The 17,241-nt window shown below is 39.4% G+C and overlaps 2 protein-coding genes across 2 annotated transcripts; both read right to left on the minus strand.

Moving 5' to 3' along the window:
• Nucleotides 1-22: 22 nt before the first annotated feature.
• Nucleotides 23-7,140, minus strand: LOC121943160 (NAD-dependent protein deacetylase sirtuin-2-like). Its single transcript, XM_042486598.1, has 16 exons — nt 7,001-7,140; nt 6,793-6,839; nt 6,496-6,547; nt 5,570-5,680; nt 5,400-5,441; nt 5,175-5,281; nt 4,650-4,706; nt 4,469-4,537; nt 4,258-4,387; nt 4,101-4,160; nt 3,838-3,893; nt 3,658-3,734; nt 3,314-3,365; nt 3,129-3,196; nt 1,628-1,694; nt 23-1,281 (listed from the first exon to the last, which is right to left on the minus strand). The coding sequence occupies exons 1-16, from the start codon at nt 7,014-7,016 to the stop codon at nt 1,141-1,143; spliced, it is 1,152 nt and encodes a 383-aa protein (XP_042342532.1). The 5' UTR covers nt 7,017-7,140; the 3' UTR covers nt 23-1,140.
• Nucleotides 7,141-8,228: 1,088 nt separating this feature from the next.
• LOC121943632 (distal membrane-arm assembly complex protein 2-like) lies at nt 8,229-12,571 on the minus strand. The gene is given in 7 exon segments (XM_042487199.1): nt 8,229-8,948; nt 9,039-9,201; nt 9,321-9,460; nt 10,385-10,465; nt 10,988-11,077; nt 11,079-11,176; nt 12,506-12,571. Coding segments are annotated over 7 exon segments (801 nt in total). The 5' UTR covers nt 12,524-12,571; the 3' UTR covers nt 8,229-8,737.
• Nucleotides 12,572-17,241: the final 4,670 nt, after the last annotated feature.

Raw genomic sequence — 17,241 nt, forward strand, 5'->3', positions numbered from 1 at the left:
GTCTTAACAAAAGTGAACATTATCAGCTTTACAAATTTTTCGAATTTATTGCAGGATTTTTGTATTGGTTTCCATTTTCTTTTACAGCCTGTAATGTAACCGTGTCCACACCCTGTTTTTTTCACTTCATGAAACAATGATTCATGATTTTTCAGATAGCACAAATAATTTCCTTTTTCTTCTTGTACTTAGCAGTTATTGTCTTTTTATCCTTCTTTTGTTTCTGCAGCAAAATATCCCCAAAGATTTAAAAACGCAAAATCAACTACGGCACTGACTGTAAAGGGAGCAAAGTGACTGTTATGTTATGTCCCATATAAAGTTTGTTGCTCCCCAACAGATTAAGAAAACATAATGTCATAAACTGCTGCGAGCATTGTGTTAAAAGAAATGACAGATGTCAAACAGGAGCAGAAGATTAACATGAAAAAAAAAGTTAAACCACGTCTGCAAAAACATTTTATAACTTCCCTACAGCTTCCATTATCCTATTGTTATATTTACAACTTCCTCAGCTTGCCTATCAGGAAGTTAATTTTGTGATACATGTGATACCTTTAAGATGTCACTGGCAATCAGACCAACCGATTTCAGCTACAATAAAATACACAACAGCCTGGTTATCTTTTGAGGGATGTTAAACTGAGGGAAAGACAGAGTGGCTTAGTCCAAATCACGCTATCAGATGTGTTCAATAGTCGAAGACAATGTTGTAGCTTTTCTTCAATGCAGAAAAGGTATTTTGGAGATATTAACCACCTTCCACGCTCTATGAGCTCTGTAAACGCCAGCTATACTTGGAAAATCCCACCGTCTCTTGCAGTTAAATCTGCCCATGCATCAAGTTAACTGCCTCAGAAAGAAATCCACAAGAGAGGCAGATGTGAGCTAATGCAAAAACATAAAAAAAATTAAAAAAGAACATTAGGAAAGAAGGTTAATGTCATTAAAGTGCAAATGACTGATATAAACAGAAGCATAAAACACAGGGATGTCACATTCCCTGTGAGACTGTTCAGAAGAATTAAATGTCCGCAGATGGAAAATGAGTGTGTGGCAGACACCTGTCGAAGCTTCACTTCACCCCAAACTGTGACATCACTGCAGTAGCTTTTCTTTGAGAGGGGGATTTTAAATTAGTTACTCTTCCTTTGTGGGCTCTGGTGCCACTGACGCAGAGCTCGCCTTTGCTGCAGCTCCTTTGCTCTCACCCGCCTTCTCTTTCGTGTCCTGACTGTCAATCTTGGCGTGCTCCTTCTTCACCAACTCCTCCAGCTCCACCTGGTGAGAGGTGAGAGGGCACAAACGAGGGATTTAACATGAGAGACACGGAGGACATGTCGCATGTGAGCAAAATATTTGTTTTTATTAAAGTAAACAAAATTAAATGAAATCAGGGAAATGAGAGGTTAAACTGTGATAGTACATTGTGCTCAAATTGCCGCAGTGGTTACATTGGCTTAATTACCTCTTGGCTGAAGTGATTACAGTATTAATTGCACTGTGGTCCAAAGCTATTTATCCTCAGACTCGTGTGTGACTGCTCTGTGGCAAATGGACTGCACTTAAACAAGAAGTGCAGCCTTAAATGAGCACGTGATCTATAAGAGATGATTGTGTAACTTACTTTCCATCCCAACAGATCCGCTAAAGCCAAACAGCCGTCATCACATGTACTGATGTGAGCTACATCTCTGGAGAGAAGAACAACGGTCGCTGTGTTAGAACCCGAGCAGAGCTCAAATACCACATCATCTTTTCCAGTACTGATGCACATGACAGCGAAAAAACGCCCATCCTACTCTCCCTCTGATTGGCTAGTACTCTTTGCCTTTATTGGTGAGACTGATTAAACTCAGGCAGGAGGAGAAGGGGGTTAGGGTTAGGCAAAGGTAAAATTGCAGCATTCTAGAGGGATGCTAGAAAGATGTTCTGAGGTTAAACAGTTTTTCACTTGTTAAAATCTCTGTTTTTCTGTAAAAAGTAAGAAAAAATAGGGTAAAGATGAAGAGAGATAAAAAAAGAAAGAAAGAAATCATGTCAGGTTAAGAGGGGCCGGAGACACAGGCAAGAGTGGCTGGATTGTGTGCTAAAAACAAGATATAATGATAACAAGGGAATCAAAGAATTAAAAAAATATGATTAAAAAGAAAAAGGGGGGGTAAAACAGTAAAAAATAGTAATCAAATAAATTAATAAGAGGTTTGTACGGGCCTCCACCGTCCCTCCCCTTTTAGGTAAAGCTTGAACATGACTGGTGACTGTCAAGACAATTAAGAAAAAAATCAAATTTGCATAAAGATAAAAAATATAATAAAATTATAAAAATAAAAATTCCTCTGTCGGGGAGGGAGTTTTTTTGTTTTTTTTTTTTTTTATTGGTGTGTTGGTGTTATTGGGTTGATTTGTTGGTTTTTTATTTTCTTTTTTTTTTTTTTTTTTTTTTATTTTAGCATTGGTGGGGGGTTTTTGTTTGTATATGCGGTGGGGGGGGGGGGGGGGGGCGGGTTGGTGGGGGGGGGGGTGGGGGGGGGGGGGGGGTGGGGGGGGGGGGGGGGGGGGGGGGGGGGGGGGGGGGGGGGGGGGGGGGGGGGGGGGGGGGGGGGGGGGGGGGGTGTGGGGGGGGGGGGGGGGGGCGGGGGGGGGGGGGGGGGGGGGGGGGGGGGGGGGGGGGGGGGGGGGGGGGGGGGGGGGGGGGGGGGGGGGGGGGTCCCTCCGTCCTCCACTTTTAGGTTTAAAGCTATAAATAAAATTTCCTCTGTCGAGTTGACAAACGTCAGGAGGGGAATGATGTCAGGGTGAGCCAATCAGATCTTTATCATAAGAAATATCTTCTTTTTTTTTTTAAAGATAAAAAATATAAATAAAAATATATAAATAAAATTTCCTCTGTCGAGTTGACAAACGTCAGGAGGGGAATGATGTCAGGGTGAGCCAATCAGATCTTTATCATAAGAAATATCTTCTTTTTTTTTTTTCTTTTTTTTTACCTTAAATCATTACAGAAACCCTTTTCTATTATCTGACCCAGTGTATTTTATTGGATTCAGATCAGGATCTGAATTTCTGATATCTGATCTGTTTTTCACATAAGATAGTAAGGTGTAATGGGAGGATAAAGTTATCACCTGTACGCCTTGTCTGAGTCAAAGTCCATCCCTCCTCCGAAACCCAGCAACCCCAACAGAGGATCAGCCTGCACAGAGAACCACACAAACAAATGCTGCTCAGAGAATCCAAGAAATACATCTTTCCCAGTAAAAACGAATAAGAATGAAAGCAGAAACAGTTTGATGGAGGGGAGAAGGCTCACCTGTCCTGCCTTCTCCATGTTTATGAGCAGTCTGGGGCAACTTTTTGAAACCCTAAATGACAAAAAAACACAAGAGAGAACAGAAAGACAGGGACAAAATTAATTAAACAACATTTTTTTATCAGAGTAATCTACAGTAAGTTTCAAATGTGGTAGAGTGGACCCTTAGCATCATGCTCAGACACTTTAACGAAACAGTAAGATTATTGTTTGGAGTCAAGCCTAAATCTTTCACACTGCAGGACAGTCTCACTGGCTGCTAGACTGCAGCATACTGCCAGATCATGACTGCAGCAGCGTCTGTGGTCAGCAGCAGATTTCAGAAATATGATACTCTGCAGTACCTGCCGACGAGACCTGCGAACGGCTGAACCTGCAGAGACGTCCCCATGACGATGAGAAGATCACAGCGAGGGAAGTCCTGAGGTAAATGAACAGGGTGAAAAGAGTTTATTTCTGCAGAGGACTTCCATCACACCTTTCAAACATGTTTACATGCTCAAAAGCCACCACTGCGTGCTCACCATCTTCATTGAAGTGAAGAACCGGACAGGTAGATTCTCTCCAAAGAAGACGATATCTGTGTGGAGAGAAGCGAGGGGACACAGAGTCAAAAAGGGATTCTGAGATAAATGGTGACACAATTATCGAGCAGTCCTGGACATAAAATGGTTTCTTTGGGGGTTGTTAGAGCTTTAAGGCAAAAGGATGATTTAGAATTTTACACTGGACAAGCTTAAACAACTAAAATGATAAAAATGAGATAGAAAGACAAAGATCCACTGACCTGGCTTTACCAAACTGCTGCACTTATCACATCGGGGAATGTCATCAGAAAAGATTTTATCTACAAAGCGACGGGAGGCGGTTAAAGTCCCAATGACTGAAATCACAACAACTCAGCAATCCCAGGCTCTGTACAGGCAAACAAAAGCAAAAAGCACCTTTCATCCAGTCCAGGTTGTACTCTTTACGACAACAGAAGCTGACACAGTGGGACGTATAGAACGTTCCATGAGCTTCGATGAGATCCTCTCCCTCGAGCCCGGCCACGCGCTCCAGGGTGTCAATGTTCTGCATGAACATGCACAAATGAATGTCGATACAATAGAAAGATTCAGCATACAGCATGTGAAGGGTTTTTTTTTTCCCTACCTGTGTGTAGCAGCGTCTCAGGTACCCCTTATCCTTCAGCAGCTTCATGAAGTAGTGACAAATTGTCGGCTAAACCGATAAAAAAAGAACAAACACCTGTGAAGTCGCTGATTGTTACATTTTAACCTTAAATGTTCCAATCTGTTTTTCATTTCATACATCAGAAATGGGTGTTTTGTACCTTAAACTGTCCTGGGTAAAGCTCCCTGGCCAAGGCGAAGAAAGGCTCTGGATGTTTCTGAGATGAAAGAATAAGAAAAATGTCACGCTATTGTAAAGAGTTGAATAAGCGCTGCCTAAAATCATAATACAGGCTGGTGTTAAGATGACTGCACAGGTACACTGAGCAAAGTAATTATTCATAGCACAGTAGTCCATCTGACTGAAAATTGGCCTAAGGTTTAGAGTGCAATCTTTTTGTTCCTGAGAATAGGTTAAGGTCCTGACTCTCTAACGTGACCACTCACTCACTTTCAGAGCCTTTTCTTAAATAAGACAACCTACAATTGGCATGTTTTTGGCATTTGGCATCAGACTGCAGCAAAAAGAAATCCAGGAGACTTGGCTTCTTTGCTAAATCTTCGATTAATTAATTAATTCATTCTAATAATTAATCAAACTGTCTCAATTATTCTTAAAACCCCCCGGAGAGCACTTATGAACTGTAGTGTGTCATTCTTCTAACATTCAAGCAATCTTTACAAACCTTAAAGTAATCTATCTGGAAGATGGCCTCTGGGTAAGGCAGGTTATATTTTTGCAAGTTTGCATACAGGCCAGTTCCTGGTGAGCGGAAATCGGGGATCCCGGCCGCTGTGGATGGAGATGGTGTTGAAGGTTACAGATTAAAAAAATATCACACAAACAAAACAATTATTACTGAGTAGTTTGATATGTACTTGTTCTGTGATACTGAAACGGAGACACTCACATGTGGATATTCCTGCTCCGACCATGCAGATGATGTTTTTACCTGTGTGCATGCAGAGAAACATTGAAATTAATAATAAATACTTTATGATAACAGGATTGTAAGCAGCAAATAAATTCACTGTGGTCAACCCTAATGGACGAGCTGACGGAGGGCAGGCAAAGACTCACATTTGCCGCTCTTTATGTATTGTGCCACTCCGTCCAGGGTCAGATCATCCAGGACTTTTTCTGCTGAGCCGAGGCCCAGGGTGCTGGAGAAAAGGTTGCGCAGGAAGTCCACTGGCAGATGCACAGAGAACCAGATGATGATGCTTTTAAGAATCAACAAAATACTATGCATACAGATAAAAGCAATATAGGAGAATAATTAAAGGATTAATTCATGAATTAGTGAATGTAAGTAGCGCATTTGCAGCTTGGTGGCATGCGTTTGAGACATATTACATTAAATAACAGTGAAATAATGCCACAACAACATTTATATACTACATTCTTAGTGATTGTAGTCTATCGCCTTTTGGTCCATTTTTTTGTATGACGGCAAAAGAGGCCAAATATCTGAAAGATCTGATGTGATATATTTAAGAGAGAAAAAAAAGTGCATCGACACGATGCATCACAAAATTACAAGAAATATTCTGAAATATTTAATAACCCATTACACCACACACTAAAAGCAAATATTGAAAAGTCATCTTTCATCCCTCCCGAAAAAGAAACCTTTATGCTAAAATGCTTTTTCTTTTTTTCTGAGAAAGTTAACACCACCACCTCTTTGACTGCACTCAATCACTTTTATATCTATAAAAATGGGACTGAAATGTGGTGTGGTGTCACCATCACTGCTCAGAGAGGTCACAGGGATCTTGTGGAGACTGTGTGGTGGGCAGGGTTGCAAAAGTATTACAAATCTAACTTTTACTATGAAGAATGAGTAAAGCGCAGCAAAAAAACTACAATCATGCTCGGTAGTGAAACTCTGTCAAATCGGGTCTGCAATGCATGGCAAGATGGGAGAAAATGACGATAATCCTTTTTGAGAAAAAGCTGAAAACAAACGCATATTTCAGATATGCCATTATTTTTTTACATACTCTCTGTGTCTCCTGCAGCCTCCTCCCCGCTGCTATCGTCGTCGGATTGCTCCTATAAAAAAAAACCACAACAATGGCATTAAAACCGATGACTCTACGAGCAGTGGACTAATGTGAATGACTGCTTTCTTCACTCGAGATCTGCCTTGGTCATACGATGACAGATGACTGCTTTGTTTTGGCAGACATTAACAAATCAGACAATCAGTTGAGTAACAATAAACCCGTCTAACGTTACCTGCTATCATTCACTAGCTACTGCTTAACGCTACCGCAGATTAGATGTTTTTTTCTTACCTCTGGTTCAGGTGTAACCTCCTCCTCTTCTTCTTTTTTACGAAGCTCTAAAATGCAAAAATTAAATGCCAAGTCAAACTCCGCCTCCACAAATGTTTTGTGTTTGTGAGCTGTTAGCTAGATAGCTAGCTAACTAGCTAGCTAGCGCGGTAGCACCGTCTGACTGTCAAAATTGTAACTAATTTTACACATCAGACAGTCTTCCTACCTGATGCATCAGACATTTATCCGTTTACTGAGACCCTTCAACCACAAGGGTCCGAATGACAATTACTTTAAATCCCCGATTTTACAAAGTTATGACTAGCATTCACTTCGCAGCTAGCGCTGGATCGCCGTGTTGTTGTCCGTCAGAAACACGCTCCGTGTTTGTTGTGACCTAGTTTCCAAGACATGTGGTTCCTACTGCAGACCCAAGTACCACACTGTTAAGAAAATGTTCCTAAAATTAACAGCAAAGTGCCGTAAAATCATGACATCATAAAACTGTCAATAGAAATACAATAAGTGTTCAATTTATAGCAATATTGTGTGAACCAAACAAAATTGTTAATTTTAAAGTAAGAATATGTTGAAATGAGATTTCTTTGTAGAATTTACAGATTACTGTAATTTGTTGTTTTTTTCATAAAGAAAGCATATAATATTTTACAAATTTATATGTTATGCTATAAAGATAAATATGTAGCCTACAAATTGATTTTACAATGGATTTTAAAAGATCTGATCGTTACAATTAAATGTTCCTTAAAACTTGAACTTTCCTATTGACGTCCACTCTAAAAAATACATAAAATGTTTTTGGCAAAAATATTGTACATTGAAAAAAAAAGTTGTTTCACCTGCCCATACCAGCTATTTGTGTGTAGATTCTCAATTATTAACTTAATTTCAGGGTTTTTACAGAAAATGTGTGTAGATTGTGTGTAGATGTAGATTGCAGATATTTTATTTTTGTCTTGAACAACAGAAAAACAACATAGCTTTTTTTACAGTGTATGTTTTGTTAAATGTCACCTATCACTCTATATATTCCATGAATTAACCATTAATAAACACGAATACCATAAAAAATTGAAGTAGTCAATACTACCCTACATGTGGTTTTAGGTAGAACTAGCTCATAGTTCTGTAAACATCAAAACTGGCTACCGAATAACTGTAGATTGTATCTTTACATACAAAAGAAGCAGCGATTTCTTCATCCCAGTTCACTCTTTTCCCGCAGTCTTACTGGTGTCTTCATCTGCCCACTGTCAGGTCTGACACTGCTGCAGAACAAGGCTCACACTGGTGGATTATGGGCTTTAGTTTCCTCACCTAAGCTTCCACAGTGAAGATTAGAAATACATGCAGACACACTAATGTGTGGTGCATGCATCCATTATTTGTTAATCTTGACGTGAAATGAGGTAATAAATAAACCAAAAACAAAATGTTTATCAATAAAATCTTTATTCAGTACATCTACAATAATATTTACATTTCAGATGATAAAACCGTTGCCACATATTCAGAGTGTAGTTTGCTTGAGTAAGATCATTTTGCACAAAGTTAAATAAAAAATGTGCGAACTCTTGACAGTAAGCCGATTCTGGAAGAAAACACCCCGAGCAGAAAGTGATACCACTTACAGTATATCATCATAGCTTAAATGAAAACCCCAAATGTCAAAACATCCTGAGTTGTACCTTTTTGTTTCACACTTGCTGTATTTTTTTCTTTTTCACATTGAATGTTGCCAGTGTCCAGTCAAATTTGAGTGTATACCTGCTTTATACTGGTGTCTGACTTGTGCAGATGTCAGATGACAAAATTCAAAATTTTTACGCTGGACTTTGCTAGTGATCAATAAACTGGTCAGATACTGAAAATACAACATGATTGTTGTTTTGCTGCTAGATGCTTCCTCTCCAAGTGTCCATGACTCTTTGTTTCCCTAAACTTAGTACCTTGATTCCTCAGTGTCCCTTTCACCCCTACTTATTTCCTTCCCCATGTGCTCCTCTTTCTCCGCTCCGCCCTCCTGCCTCAGGCTGAAGTCGTAGCCGGTGGCGGTGACCTGGCACTGTGGTAGCATCTCCTCAAGCAGGATGACGACCAACCCAGGACTTGAAATCCTGGGAAGAGACGACACATCCAGACGCCGCAGCCCTCTGCAACAGCACAGAAAGGGAGGAGCTGAACACTGAAGTAGTAATTTGGTAATATCAAGTAAGCAGTGTTATGAGTCTTTGGATAATTACTTGAGATTCCTGAGTGCAGCCAGGCCGCCTGCAGTGATGCGCGGGCAGTGAGAGATGTCCAGCTCCTCCAGAGAGTCTTGGAACATATGAAGGCGGGCCAGGAACCAGTCATCCACTTCAGGACATCCTCGTAACGACAGAGTCCGCAGCGATTTCTGCCCCTCTAAGAGATATCAAAAACACTGAACATTAATGTTTAATATTATCAGAGAGAGAATTAGCTTGCAGAAGAAAACTGAAAAACTGAAACTGAAAAATCAAGGCTGATTTGAAGTTCATTACCGAGGTTGTCCAGTCCTCTGTAGTTGATGTCTGTGTAGTTCATGCTTACTTCCTCTAGAGGTGTGTCTCTGTGTTCTAAGAAGTCCCAATTGAACTTGCCCCCCTGATCTGCACGAAACCACTCGGACTGACCGACAAACCTGAAGACACGACACAGACCATCACATTACACCCGGATCACAGCGACACGTTAGAGACACTAATGTTAAATTGCAATTGCAATTGCATACATATTGCAAGAAAATAACGCTGCATACAAGAAATTAAATGTGTTAATAAATGCCAGAAGTGGGTAACCAAAAAAATATTTATAATGAATATTCTCAGTGCATTTGAAGACATCAAATGCAAATATACAAACAGTGTGAGAGCCAGATGATAGCAACAAATGGAAAATTAGAGAAAATTAGAGAAAATGTAAATTTTAATTTTTTAAAGCTAAAATGGAATTAGTATTATAATAATTATAAATATTATAATTATTATTACTGAAAAGCTACTCACGCTTTTGCAAAGGAAAATGGCAAAAGCTCATCTGTATTATCGTAATTAATTTTTGACCTCAATTTGTTCAAAACAAGGGATTTAATTGATGCCTTAAACCTTGAGTAACCTTTTTGTGTTGCTTTTCTCTGTCAAATATCATCGTGAATTCATAATCTTTCGGTTTTTGATCTGTTCAAAACAGGGTTTAAGGATGATGGTGTTGCTGGATATCCACAGGTTTCGGACGTGTTATAATTCAAACAGTAAATCGATTAAATTATTTCAATCGCAGATTCATTGCCAAAAAAGATTTTGGTTACTCGCAGTCCTAAAAGGAAATAAATGCCTGACGCAGTCGATCTACCAAGCTAATAAACAGATATCACAATAACAAACTCATATACAGGTTTAAATAACAGTAGCTGCTTCGTCATTACATTTTTGTAATAAAACACAATTGTGTGATCACCCAACACCATATTTGCAATTACATCTTTTAGGCTCATAAGAGCAACAAAAAAAATCTATGGTGTATGCTTCAGAGAAACTGTGCAGAGGAAAGGGAACAAAGCACTTACCTAAATCCGCCCCTCAGACTCAAGATGAAATATGCTGCTGCTATGTCTGAACCATAATACCTCTGAGTGTAGCCATAGTAACTGTGAAAGACAACAGGAAAAATCAGTGATGTTCAAACATCTACAGTAACACTGAGCAAAAAACATAAAAAAAAAAATATGATTATGATAAGCATTTTACTTATACATGCACATTCAGCTATTAATATTAATTATACACTTTTGTGGTTTTAGTACATTGATTTGTAATTGGGCTATAATGCAGAGAGAGGTGCTCATCAGGACTTGACAACTGCTTTAAACTTGACTCATTTTGCCACACCTGAGAACCGCAGCTTTTCATTTCATTAAACCTGTTTCAGCTGGAGCTTTTCCAGCTGCAGACACCGGCTGCAGACACCGGCTGCAGACACCAGCTGCAGACACCGGCTGCAGACACCAGCTGCAGACACCAGCTGCAGACACCGGCTGCAGACACCAGCTGCAGATACCGGCTGCAGACACCAGCTGCAGACACCAGCTGCAGACACATACTGCTAATACCAGCTGCAGCACCAGTAAGGATGCATCTCCAGGTTTAGCATTGCCAAAAATGTTTCTTACACATTCTTCTTCTGAATCCCCTTTGTCCTCAGCTTTGACCCCCAGCTCAGGAGCATCTCTACGTCATAGAAACGCTGGGTGAGGTAGAGGGAGCCTCGTGTGCAGGGGAGGGGGCGACACAGAGCTGGAGCTCCACTGTCGCCGAGCGACGATGAGGAGAGCAGACCGCTGGCAACATCTGTGTAGAGACTGTACAGAGAGGCAAAGGAGAGCGATTGAGACAAAGGATACAGGCGGGAGACAGTGATGACTGTCCTCTGGTTTAAGTGTAAAATACAGAATAAAAAGATAAAATACACAAAATACCTACAAAAGCATTCATGTCCTCATGCCTTTGTTTATCTGAAACCCTCAATTTTGGCCGACCGAGGCCATCAGACCAATTTTAAATAGCTCTAAGCTTGTCTTTCAAAGTATACAACATAATTAACACAATATTAATTAATCAAGCAAGATCATTTTTAAATTTATTTTCATCCAATTCACAATGGCAGGACAATCATAGTTTGTAGACTTGCACCAAGTAGGAACTATTTTGGCAAAACTAATGTGTTTTCATAAACAAACAGTAAATAAGTGAACCAACGGTCACCTAACAGCAGATATTTTCCTGCAAGGTAGCAAACATGGCCACAGCAAAGAAGCATAAAGTCGACAGCGAGGGCTGCCGCTTTCAGGAGCAATGGAAAGTTGAAGACTTTTTCACTTACAGATAAAACAGCGGTGTTTGTGTCATTTGTATGTGATTTTTTTGAAATAACACATATGATGCCAGAAGCAGCTGGCCTCCAGGTATTTTCACATTTTTTTAATCTTGATCCCCATTCAAAAAAAAATTTGGACACCCCTGTCTCAGTTTGTTCTTTACAGGTCTTTATTTTTTTTTTAAAAAAACGAACATATTAAACACCATAAATTGATGCAGGAAAATTGGCGTATAAATATTATCCAAAATGCAGGAAATTAAATGTTTGATCCCCAAAACCCTGCTTCATATGTCCAGCATGTATCCCCCTCCCACACACACACACACACACACACACACACGTTGAAACAAAATATACACCCTTGCGTTACATATTATTAATAATGATAAGTATGATAAACTTTGTTTGTAGAGCACTTCTCATACAATGAATGCATCTCAAAGTGCTTCACTATAACAAATCCAACACACACACACACACACACACACACACACACACACACACAAAACAGTAATGTAGGGTTAAACGGTATTTATGGATTATAAATGCCACACTCAGCGATGAAAATCCCCAAATAAGTTTTGATAGGATGATCAGGAAAGCTTTAAAGCTAAATCTCCGGCCAATATTAAGTAACATTGTAGCCATACGCATGCTGGTACAGCGAGTTACAGTCTTACAGCTACATGCTAATACACACACTTATCAACGGCCTCGTGACAGGCGAAAGCCTGTCATTAAAAAAGACCAACGTTCAATAAGAGTTTTAGTTTAAGTGTAATATTTAGTAGAAATGTAAAGGGTAACTCACCATAAAGGTAGAAGCCATGACAGCGCCGTTCAACGGAAAGTCGTAAGGGACAAAGTTTGCATTTTCGCATTTTACATCATTTGTTCATGTTGTCAGCCGCTAAGTGTCGCTCTGTGCACGCGCAGAGCAGATTAACCTGAACTGACCTGTGATACACACCAAGGTGGGCCAAAATATCGACAAGATATATACATATATGTGTGTGTGTGCGCGTGTGTGTGCGTGAAATAGGGCAGGGATAGTAAGAAATATAAATAATAGTAAGAAATATATGTGATATATATTGGCTTGGCTCCCCTTATCAATTATGATATACACACACACACACACACACACACACACACACACACATATACATATATATATATATATATATATATAGGGCAGGAACAGTAAGAAATAAAATCAAAAGTAAGAATACGAAGAAATAAAATTATAAAAAATTATAAGCTATTATCTATATCTATGTATCTATCTATCTATATATGTATATATGTGTCTATGTATATATATGTATGTACACACACACACACACACACACACACACACACACATATTATAGCGTATAATTGTATATTTCTTACTATTTCTTGCTCTATTTGTCTGCATAATTTTAATTTCCTGGCAGCTTTATAGTGTCTTACATTATTAAAATGATAACACAGACTTATGACTGAATTTCAGATGATGGGAGGATACCATACATGTAGGGTGAGGATAGTTTGAAAGGTGCTTTAAACACACAAAAATGAACCAAAGTGACTTTAAATGTCCCATGAACTAAGCTGACATTTTCTTTTTCTTTTTTTTTTTTTTTTAAATAAACCTTGTTTCACTGTTTTAGACTTTTATATGAAGCCACCTGAGACAAACAACAGGGTCTCTGCTGTTGGTAACAGTAAATATATTGTGTTTTAATCACATGTATTGTCTGCGTCCTGTCGACCATATTTGGTAAGCTCAGTTTAGAATCTTAGAATCTTGGGTTTAGAGCATCACATTCTATAACACTGAGAGTTCTGTTGAAACACACCAGGACCTTGTATTCAGACCCAAACAAGCACTTTGGACAGTCAGTTCGGATTTCATGTATTTGGTTCATATCACATTTTACTAACTGAAAGTTTTGCAACAATGTCTACTTCTCAAGCTAAGGTATGTTTAACAGATTCACCAGGGTTTTATAGTTTCTATGCTAAGTTTGTCACTGTAAATCTTTGGCAACTCTCTGGCTTCACTGACAAGAGTGTTGCAGTTTTTGTCTGATAGTTATATTTATATATGCAAAGAAGTCCAATTATCTAATTTATTTTGCCTTTTTCTTACTTTGAACAGACAAAACCAACTGCTCCTAACTTTATAGTGGGAGATCAGAGCAGACAGCGCTCCAGCTTCACTGACAGGTATAAAAGATGTTTATGAACACAGTAAAGTTAGTGACAAAACACCTGTACTGTGCAATTTATAGAGATATTGTTCTGCACTGTATACTGTAAGGTGTTTTTTAAACATATTTTTCCATCTCTTAAACGTATGTGACGGAGCTTAAATATCAGAAACCTCTGACAACATGCAGTGTTTGTCCATGCTGTGTTTTTGGCTTTGACTGCAGTTTTTTGTTGTAAAATAAGCATTAGTTTTCTTTCCGTTTTACCAACATACATATTTTAACAAGGACAGGTCAACAAACATATTATATCACAATATAAGCAGTTGACAAACTGACTATGATGCTTAAAACATTGACTTTAAGTGTGGCATACTTGCCTTTTTTAGACTCTGTCTCAATTTGTGCTGCATGGAAATAGTGACAGTTTCAGCAAATGTGAAAAGTTTTTTTTGTTCTTTTTAAATAAAAGTTACCAACTGTAACTTTAGGCAGCCGTCTAACTGATTACATACGTTCACAACAAAATAACCAACTGGGTATGTGTCCATCAACAGAGTCTCTGTCTCAGAAGCACCTACTGTCAAGACCTCTGTGGAGAACCGCCCCAAGAGGACTCATTGGCAAAACCGATTATTCGGTCGACCACTGGTATGTATGTTTCACAAGAAGTGCTGTTGTGGGGGCCGAGTAGCTCACCTGGGAGCGGGTGCCCCATGTTCAAAGGTCATGTCCTTGCTGCAGCAGTCCCTTTCATGCTTAACTGTCCTGACAAATAAAGGCAAAAAGCCAAAAATAAATCGTAAAAAAAAAAGAAGAAATAATGGTGCAACATTTGAACCCAAAAGTCGCTGAACATTGTTTCTTAATATTATTGTTTTTGTTTTTACTCTACAGAAAAGAGACAGAAGTCCATCTCAGACTTTGAAAGATCCCTGCAGCTCAAAGCAAAGGTAAGTAAATCCCTCCTACAAGCAGGGGAGCAGCCGTCTTTACCCTGCTAATGTTGGTAAAACAGGGCTTTACATGCACATGAATAACCCGTTTATGAAGCTTATCCCGGCTATGATCATATTCAGGATGGATATTTACATGAGTGCAGAGAAATTGGGTTATTCTTTTTCCTGTATACATCCTAGTTTCTTTTAGAGTACTCTAGTTGGTATATAACTGGGTTCACATAAAGAAAATATGGTGTTTATATGCTTAAACACAAAAAAATCAAAAAAACAAATTCATAAAGGTTATTCATGTCTGTGTAAACCCACTCACTGATGCAATATTCACAGGCAATAATCTGCTCATAATTTATCCAAATCTCTATTTTTTTACACAGACTTAATAAAGTTTTGCATTCACTATTTGGATTTTTTTGTACAAATTATCAATTGTTTTGTACTATATTGAATATTAAATCAAATATCCATAAAATATATCACTAAAACATGGGTCATCAGTTTACAAAATAAGGGGGGGGGGGGGTCCCTTCAGTAAAAACGTGTGGAACAACTGTACTAACCAGCTCTGTGTGTGTTTTATTTCCTGCAGAGTTGACTCTCCACGTGGTCCAGACACCACCACAGCACCTTCACCTAAGAAGGAAAACAAGAAGAGTCGCTGGAGATTCTTTAGCTGTTGCAGTAGAGTATGTTTCACGCAAACAGTTCTTAAAATGAAGCACATATTTGTTTTATAAAATGCAGATTCTCGCTCATCTTGCTGCTGTGTCTGTACTATCGAGTGCTGAAAATTTTTTGTTGTTTCCAATAGAAAAAACGTCGCGTGGCTCCGGCTTCTGACGACAACATGACACATCACAACAGGTAGCTCAGCATTGTTTTACATCACATCCTTCGAGGGCAGGAAATAATAATTAGTGCTTTCTGTGCTTTGCAAATGATCACTGATTCAGTATTTTTTGCACAACCAGTAAAAAGATGAAATGCTTCAGAACGTGTTTGTTGCTCCATGTTTCAGGCCTGTTAAAGCTCCAACTTGGACTCACAAGTCTGCCGACTCCATCCAAGTCGACCCAGTTGTGGAGTTTAAACAACTCAATGATAAAGAGAAGGCCGCACCGGACGAAGTCAACAAGGAGGACAAGAAAACCGCTGCCACCGTGCCTCAGCAGCCCCCTCTTTCCTCCTCACAACAGAAAAAGGACGTCATCCCCCGACAGAGCCTCAAAGTTCAGCAGGTCTTCTTGCTTGGGTAAGTAAATCTGCACATGTACAGACAATAAAAAAAAAAACTGATAAATATTTTACAAGAATACAGAAAGTGTTAATTTACCCAGAATCACCTGTTTGCCTTGCTTTATTTTATTTTATTTTATTTTATTTTATAGTTCTCAATTTTATTTTCCTGTACTTTTACAAATTTCTTCCTCATTTAGGGGTTAATTTCGTTAAGTTGCCTCTTACCTTTTCGAAAGAAATCAAGGCAATTTGCTCAGTTTCAAAGGATTATATGAGTCCCAGTTGGTGATTTGTCATCTAAGATCATGATGTTGACATGTGATCTGACTTGCTGTGTTTCTATGTATCAGGTTTCCCAACCCATACCAGAACTGCTATATGAACTCCACTCTCCAGAGCCTGATCACACTCGCAGAGCTCGTGCGAGACGTCAGCTGCCAGGAGGAGGTGTGGAGTTTAATTCCTGAGGCTGAGTTGATAAGGTACGACATCCACACACACACACATACACACACACAACTTCCAAATAGAAAACAGTTATCCCCTCCACACACCTGGAGACCAAAATAAATAACAACGTTTCTCTTCTTTCACCCTCTTTAGCCTTTTTATGAACATTGTAAGGTGTCACCGCTCTGGAGATGCCCGCCACAAACTCCAGGTCCTTGAAAGATTCAAGAGGGTCCTCTCTGTCCAGGCGCCTGAATTTGCCGACACCCAACAGAAGGTAAGTCAGCTGCTTTCTCACCTTTTAATGTTTCTGTGGATTGCTGCTCGTCTGTGCATCAAATCTAACCTGTTTTTCTGTATGTTAGGACTCCCACGAGTTCCTCACCACCATCCTGGATCAGATGAGGAGTCTGGCTTCACCGCTGCAGGAAGCCGCAGCTTTCTTGGGGAAAAGTTACAGCTGCCCTGTGGAGAAGAACCTTATGTTCAAAATGCAGAACACCAGAACCTGCAAAAAGTAAAAGCACAAAGAGAAACACACAGCATGTGGTGGCAGAGCTGTCCACAGTATAACAACAATATTATAAATTCTTATCAGTCGCAATCTTTTCTCCGTTATACACCGTTGTATGTGCTCTGTCTCTTTGTGGTGCAGGTGTGGTGATCAATCCATCAGAGAGGAGGAGTTCACTAACCTCTCG

The sequence above is a fragment of the Plectropomus leopardus genome, chromosome 5 (genome assembly GCF_008729295.1).
Source record: "Plectropomus leopardus isolate mb chromosome 5, YSFRI_Pleo_2.0, whole genome shotgun sequence".
Classification (NCBI taxonomy): domain Eukaryota; kingdom Metazoa; phylum Chordata; class Actinopteri; order Perciformes; family Serranidae; genus Plectropomus; species Plectropomus leopardus.

Excerpts from the sequence above, each read along its gene's own strand:
- LOC121943160 (XM_042486598.1), bottom strand. Across the intron at positions 4,538-4,649 it reads TTTACCCAGGACAGTTTAAG|CCGACAATTTGTCACTACTT; the intron begins GTACAAAACACC and ends TTATCGGTTTAG. Across the intron at positions 4,388-4,468 it reads TGAGACGCTGCTACACACAG|AACATTGACACCCTGGAGCG; the intron begins GTAGGGAAAAAA and ends ATGTTCATGCAG.